Consider the following 8244-nt stretch of genomic DNA (forward strand, 5'->3'; position numbering starts at 1 on the left):
AAAGATACATGGTACCAGAAATGACCCACACATTTACATAATAGTTACAATGTCAGTTCTCTTTTGTAGTAGAGTTGAAAGGTCAAAAGTAAGTTAAAGCTAAAAGAAAAAATAATTTGCTTCCAGGTATATCATGATGCTGAGTCCTAGAGAGACAGTTGCTCATTGACCAATCCTAGATGTTGGAGAAACCATTTGAGTTCCATAAGGTAGAAAAACCTTCATGAGATAACCAAGATGTTCAGAAATTTGACCCACAAAAGCTGGAGCTGAAGCCTGGCTGGTAATAAGATGACTGGATGCTCTTAGAAGAGAAGAACCCTGGGCGGTAGAAGTTGGATCCAAAGCCCTGAGAGCGAATGCCGGAACCTCCAAACCCATAAGATCCACAACCTGAATTGCCATATCCAAACGATCCAGAAAAGCCTCCCTGGCACGGGCTGGAGAAGTATTGCTTGGGACGGAAACAGGATGTCTGGAAGGATGCAGTCCCCACAAAGGGCAGGTGGCCCTCAAGTGGCTCATTGAAGTTCTCCTGCTGTCCATTGTAAAAAGAGGAGCCCAGCTGGAAGTTCTTTGGAGAATAGACTACATTGCCGGTGGGGTAGAAAGAGTTGTAGGTAGAGACTGGCTGCCTCAAAAAACCTCCAAAAGACTGTGAGGTGAAGTTTCCAGAGTTGCAGGTGTAAGACATGTTGTCTGAAGTTCTGGTTCTAGTTGAGTTGCAGTGATGAATCTTCGAGTGTATGAATACCACTGGCTAACCTGGGTCCTTATATACCAGAAAGATGGGTGTAGTAGCCTGTGTCCATTTTAATGAGAATGCCTAATTAGGCTCCAGTAAAAATGAAGTACTTTAACCTTCAAAGGACTTTTTATGAATGTGCACTTCTAAATGAAGGAATTTCATTAGTTTTCAAAGCAATTATTCATGAAGTAAAAATGCAATTTCTCAATATCTACAGTAGGTCGAATGAAAGCCACCGTAATTGAATCTTTAAGATAGATGCTTTATTTATTCCAGACTTTAAACTATGATCAAGTGGGGGGATGCAGCAATAATCCTGCCTGCTTCAACGTTCGAAAAAGTTTGTATTCTGGAAAGAAAACTATGACGCTCCAAGTTTAGATGCTTGAGTGAGAACAAAAATAAATCCCCATTTTATCTGTTTCTCTTCTAATGTTGGAGGGGTCATGAATGAAACAGTGCAATGCTATCCTTGGGAGAAAAGAATCCAAGTGAGATGTCATTTGTAGCACAATTTGTGGATTCATGTTTGTGCACAGGCTGAGAAGACCAATGTCTGCATGGGTGTTTAGAACGTTAGACTGTAAAGTATTTACACCATAGAATCCCTTCATTGCCTTGCCTTTTCTTTCTTTTGTCTTCTCCTCTTTTCCTATTCCTTCCTTCTAGATAACAAATTCAGAGCCCCATATGTGTTCTACTGCCCTGAGATGTATTGCCAGACCTTTTTATTTTAATCAGAATCTAGAGTCCCCACACCTTCATTGCTTTATGAAGGAAATTGGTGGTAAGTTTAACAAGCTTCATTATCAAAATAAAATATCTGTCTTCATAAAAGGCATCTCTTTTCCTGCTGGTGTGATTGGTGTCCCTGGCAACAAAGTAGCAAGTTCTGAACATTATCCAATTGTCATACAGCCTTTAGTTTCTCCTTATTTGGTTTCTATTACACAAGGTTTAAACATAATTAAGGAATGTGAAGAATATCTGTCCCATGTAGATGTCACAACATGATTATGATTTAAAAGACCTCATGGTTACCGATGACCCTTACATGCTGACATATTGGTAGGGAAAGGTATCAAACGGGATGAGAATGTGAAGACATTATTTTGGAGTTAGTTGCTAATGCTGTATGTCTCTCCATTCGCTTCCATATTCTCCCTAGAAAACTAAGTGCTCTTATGTTTTGTACTCTTCCACAAGGAGCAGCACAGCTCACTGTAGAAATGGTTCATCGGTACAGACAATTGCCTAAGTAACTTGTGGGAATGGAAAAATGTATGTCACTGATATCAGCACAAATTCTACACTGGAAATGAGCTGAGACTAACTGTATGAAAAGCTATGATTACTTGGTCTAAATTTTAAGGACAAATAAAAAAAATAAGCTGTTCTTTTAGGGTTCTGGGAATACTGAATCAGATTTCTGTAGCTAGAATTCCAATCTTACTAAAAAAAATAAATAAAAATGAGCCAAAAGTAGGGACATTTGCTAACATCTCTCCCAAACTGTAGACTTTATGAGTCTGAAGATATTAATTTAACAAAGGAAAGAAAGAAAATGATGCTCTATCTCTCTGTCTCAAAAAGAAATCTAATGTTCAGAAGTAGAGGGAAATGTTGTTCTTTATAATGAAATAAATCAAACAGCATTGAAGCCTCCCCAAGTCAGCCCTCTGCAGTTTCTCCTCCACCACCTCCGGGCATCAGTCTTCATTAGACTCTTAGCCTAGGTGGAAGACAAGCTGTGGAAATCAAGGATATATGGCCCTCACTTTGGACATTTCACAATATTTGTCAGAAGCATCTGAAAACAATTTAAGTCAAAGTGATATATGCTGCTTTCGGCCAAAGGAAGCACCTTCCAGTGATGGTTCCTTTGGTCTGACACCTCAAGGCAATTACTTTATAAGGTTTTATATTTCTTTTAGAATAACGACCCTTACCAGGTTATGGAGAGTCATTTTAGTGAGAAACAGTGACCCTGATTAGAGATAGATTAGAGAGAGTGATCCTGACTAGAGATAGATATCTTTGATATCATTTCCTCAAGCTTTGTTCCTTTTCATGCGTGCTTATCATCTTAGATGAATTAATTTTGTCATGCGAACTAGCACAAAGCACAAAGCATTTAGCTTACTGCACTACCCCTACCCCATCCTCAGATACACCCCCCCTCCACCACACACACAGAAATCAAGATGGTTATTTCATATCTGGCTTCCATTCTTAGGCAGGTACATGAGAAATAAACATTTCTCCATATTTTAGTAAAACCATTTTACTTTAGTCCATTTATTTCAAAGTCCTTAGACATCTTGAACATCATGTTTTGACGACACTGTCCATCTCAGAAGCTTGCCGTTCTGAGGCAGTACTCAATGTGTGCTTTTGTTTAAAAGGAATGACTTGCGTGGATCAGCGACCAACTTTGCTAGCCAGATGGCAACAATTTTTGGACAGATTGTGCAACGGGTATCAATTATTTTTAATTAAGCTAGCTTCCCTCAGCCCAGACAGGCTACCTCTAAAGCAGTTTTCTGAGTGATGTGCAGGGTGACCTTTTGCTGCGGGAAGATGAATAATAGCTTTGAAGACTGAACACTATTACCTGAATTCCAGGACCGCAGACATCACTGCTCTATCCAGTTCCACGAAAAGCAAGTATGCATGACTATGAGGGCATTTTCAATTCAATTAAAGCCGCAGGTAAATTGTGTTCATGCGCCATAGGGATGACGCACCTGAGGACAGGGGTATATAAGTGCTCTCTGTCTAAGAAGGGTTATTCAACCTGGAACATTCTCCTCCTCCCATCCTCAAAGTCCTATCTCCTCTCAACATGACCTGCAACAGCTGCTCTGGAACCTTCTCCCAGTCCTTTGGGGGACAACTGCAGTACCCTACCTCTTCATGTGGCTCCTCTTTCCCTAACAATGTCTTCTACAGCACTGACCTCCAAACTCCCATCACCCACCAGCTGGGCTCCTCTCTTCAGAGTGGGTGCCAGGAAACCTTCTGTGAGCCCACCAGCTGCCATACATCCTATGTGGTCTCCAGACCCTGCCAGAGACCTATCTTCAGCCAGAGGATTTCAGGGTCTTGCAGCCCCTGCCAGTCAACTTTCTCGGGATCACTGGGATTTGGTTCCAGGGGTTTCCAATCTTTTGGTTGTGGCTACCCAACCAAAGGCTTTGGATACAATGGTTTCCAATCAGTGGGATGTGGTACTCGTAATTTCTCATCTCTAAATTGTGGATCCAGCTTTTTCCGCCCAACCTGCTTCTCTTCCAAAAGCTGCCACTCTGTTTCTTACCAGCCAACCTGTGGGACTGGCTTCTTCTGATCTGTATTGGGGTAATTAGAAATGTATAAGGTACCTACTATCTACTGGGCTAAGAGGCACACTGTCTTTGGAGTTTCTATGTTAGTCAAGGAATTTGACTTCTACTCATGAGTTTCTGTAATTGGAAAATGTATTTAATTGGTGAAAGATGCTGAAATGTTTTCTTATATACTATAGGCATGCAAAAATCAAACATAATTCTTTCATATCTCTTAACAATTGCTTAGACTTCCAGTCTTGATCTTCAAAAAGAGAAAGGTTGTAAGTTTAAATAAAAATATTGTACTGGACTTTTATATGTCTTGTGACTATCGTTATTATTACTCTGATTTTCCTGTCTTCAGAACTACTTCAGAATATCTCCCTGGTCTTTGCTGTATCATGAACTTAACATTTCAGTTGTATGGATTAAAGTCCACTTTTTGAATTTGAAGCTTTTTTCAACTTGTCTGTTTTCTCCATCTGTTAATGCTTCACACCGTGAAATAAAGAGGGAACCTTAATAGCATAACAAACTCAGAGCTGCGATTTTCCAAACCATGAGATATTATGTCAGAAGAGAGGTAAAATAGATGTGAAATTATAGGTAGGTAAGAAGCTACATGATCATGGGTTAGGTGGAAATGGGGTCCAGTCCCCCATCTTCACTGTCAGATAAACAAAACTTTTAAATGAGATCCAGAACATATCCAACAGTTTTTGACAAGTATTGCTGACATTGTTCATATGTTACTTGTATGTCCTAATGTCTTGTGTCTCTTGGGTTTTATGAAAAACATTTGGTTTATATAAATATACATACACATACATTATACATACACATACATATACATTACACACACATACCTATACAAATATACATCATATACATCATATCCATCATACTCATCATATACACAATATGTACATAATATACATCATATACCTATACATACACACACATATACATATACATATATATATATATATATATATATATATATATATATATATATATACTGTATTTAAATGCAATGTAAATGTTCTTTTGTTTTAGGATTTTCCCTGGTGTGGATATCATATTTGAATAATGGACAGTGTCACAAAGGCTTATCAAAGGTGGAGATGATCTATGACCAGGGACACCACCTGATATTTTTATTCCAGTTTTGTCTCAGCATCCAGTTTTATTTGTTAATGGTCTCACAATTCTCCTTTTACTTATTATAATCAGTATAAGTTCCTCAGCATACGCAGAGACTGCTCTAGGGAACTATCACTTGACTTTTTCCGTGATAGTTCCCTAGTGTGGTTCAGGCTTTAAATAAAGCGAAATATTTTTGTTAAATCTAAAACAGCAGAAGTCTTCCATTAAAAAATAAATCTTTTCTCCAAAGAGACATTTTTAGTCAAAAAGAGCACATAGAAATATCACCATGAAGTAAGTTACTGTTTTTTAAATAATATGGTGGACAATCTGCACTGATTTTTTTTTTCTTCTTTTCATGCCCTACATGCACACTGAGTCTCTTTTTCTTTCTCCAACTGTGAATGTAATGGGCACACCCACGTCCAATATGATACAGCAATACCCAGTATCTACCAGTAGGTGGGAGTAGTGGGAAAGTTAGGTGTACAGGAATTTTGAGCATGAGTTCATGCTGCCTCTGAACACATGAAAAATAATCTATATTCTCTGGCTACTGTGGTAGGAGAATGCTGTGCATTGTTTAAACCCACAGCTACTTGTTATTTTGGAACAGCTGTAGAACTTTAAATTTTGTAAAGCAATTCTTTTCTAAAAACAATTAATTAAACATAGTGTCATTTTTAATGTAAAGAGGAGTTATTCATTGAATCTATATTACCATAAAAGGTTGATTTTAAGCATATACTGGATATAATAATTGCAAGACATTCTCATAATTGTTGATGTCATCTCTGGTTGCATCAAAACTAAGTGTGCAGTTGGAGACACATAGTGTTGTTGAGCCTTAGTGATTAACGGAAGGAGCTGATTTCATATATATGAAATTATGTAATATATATATATATAATTATAATAAAAATTGAAAGAATAAAATTAAATATGAAGATAGATTTGATTAGAATATACACAAAACCTGTACAAGCACAGACTGGAAGAAATACAGGCATGGAGAGAAGAGGTGGACCCAAAGTCTCAACCCTAACCATAGAATGATTGTCAAATTGTCAGCTGTTGGAAAAGCGAAGGTCAGGGTTTTGGTTGTTTGTTTGTTTGATTTACTGATTAGTTTTATTCTTGTTGTTGTTGCTGTTTGTATTGTTTTTTTTAAGAGTGTAGAGAGACGCATGGCTTCAGGTGCATATGTAGCAGAGGATAGTATTCTCTGGCACCAAAGGGAGGAAAGGCCTTTGGTTCTGCAAAGGCTCCTTTTCCCAGTGTAGGGGAATGCCAAGGCACTGAGGTGAGAAAGGGTATTTGGGAGAGGGAACACCTTCATAGAAGCAAGGGGAGGGTGAGGAGGGATGGGATTGGGAGGAAAGGGGATAAAATCTGAAATGTAAATACCAAACTGAGAATATCCAAATTTTTTTTTTTAAAAAAGACTGTAGCCTCCTGACCATCCAGTAAAAGAAAGATTGTAGCCCCCTGACCATACTTCAGTGATAAGTGATAAGACCACAGAATTAGGGAGCACAATTACTCTTGAAAAAAAAATTAAGGACAGTACTTGAGTGGATAGGTAAGAGGGCTTAATTTGAGAAAAGCTGGTAGGGGCGATGATAAAAGAAAAAGTTATTGGTAACTCCAGACACTAAAAGAACTATTTCGACAATGGTTGTTCAATATTAGGAGACAAAAATATACTTATGTGTGAACTTTATACATATTTTTTCATTTGTTTTAAATAATTTCCCTAGTAGAAAAATAGAATTTTATACATATACTTTAACAAACAAACAAACATCTTAAGGCAACAGCAGAAAGAAATCAATCCATTGATAGACAACAGTACTACTAAGGGTGAAAAAGAGAGGAGGGAGGAAGGGGGAGATGGAAGTGGGAGAGAAAGAACAACAAAAACAACAGCAAAAATTCTCTCTTGAAACACTGTTCTTAAATTTAAACAAGTATTTATTTCAATCTTTTATTGTATTTCATCTATATACAGCTAATAAACTAGATGCAACAGATTAAATTTCCTCCTAAGATACAGTTACCATAGCAGCAGAAATACCAATCAACCCTTGGTTATAATACCAGTTGTGTTTTTGAAAACAAACAAAAACAGTTCCAGAAAAAACAAGTAACTGATATTTTTTTATGAATTTAAATTATAATAAGGCTCACTCTAAAACTATGGCAAGCTTCAAACCCTTTTTTGAGTCTCCTTTTCCTCTTGTCTAAAGAGAACAATAATCTATCTCTGTTGGGTGTGTGAATGTTAAGAAAATAATCCTATGTCTCATATCACCTAGCTTCATAGAGCATGTTGTCAAGATGATGCCAAACAAAACACTGGCACACATTTCATGTGGTAGGCTCACAGCCCTTCTGTAAACACCCTTTCCTAATGTTTCTTTTGGTATACACAACACACAACATATGTGGGTATCTCAAAAGTTGCATTAACGGTAACAAAAGGAGCCTAGTGCCATTCTTTCCCTATACAGGGATGAAAATCCAGAAAACTACAAAATACCAACTCATTAAAGAGGCAATATGATGAGGAAATGTTGTTTCTTGTTAGACTGACCCTGAGGTGGACAACTGTGAAAGTCTCTCCATGTGTTTCTGAAAGTCCCTAGGATAATGCATTCTATTGGCTGTTGATAAAGTCCAATTCAACTAAATTTCATTGCTAGATCTCTATCTATCTATCTATCTATCTATCTATCTATCTATCTATCCATCCATCCATTCATCCACCCATCCACCCATCCATCTATCCATCCACCAACCGACCCACCCACCCATCCATTCATCCATCTATCCATCTATTCATCCCTCTATTTATCTATCTACCTATCTATCTATCTATATATATATATATATATATATATATATATATATATATATATATATCCATCTATCCATTTATCTATCTATAAAACCTCCCATAGTCCATAATACCTGATTTTCACAAACATATGCCAAATTAACAGTCCCAAAAATATGACT

General features: G+C 37.4%; 2 protein-coding genes across 2 annotated transcripts; one reads left to right on the forward strand and one right to left on the reverse strand.

The window, feature by feature from the left end:
• Positions 1–241: 241 nt before the first annotated feature.
• Positions 242–694, reverse strand: KRTAP15-1 (keratin associated protein 15-1; the record flags this gene model as incomplete). Its single annotated transcript, XM_080919677.1, has 1 exon — positions 242–694. The coding sequence occupies one exon, from the start codon at positions 692–694 to the stop codon at positions 242–244; it is 453 nt and encodes a 150-aa protein (XP_080775803.1).
• A 2899-nt stretch (positions 695–3593) lies between these two features.
• Positions 3594–4097, forward strand: LOC308422759 (keratin-associated protein 14; the record flags this gene model as incomplete). The annotated part of the gene is made up of 1 exon (XM_080919424.1): positions 3594–4097. The coding sequence occupies one exon, from the start codon at positions 3594–3596 to the stop codon at positions 4095–4097; it is 504 nt and encodes a 167-aa protein (XP_080775550.1).
• Between the last annotated feature and the right edge of the window lie 4147 nt (positions 4098–8244).

The sequence above is a fragment of the Micromys minutus genome (genome assembly GCF_963924665.1).
Source record: "Micromys minutus genome assembly, chromosome: 7".
In the NCBI taxonomy this organism is placed as follows: Eukaryota; Metazoa; Chordata; class Mammalia; order Rodentia; family Muridae; genus Micromys; species Micromys minutus.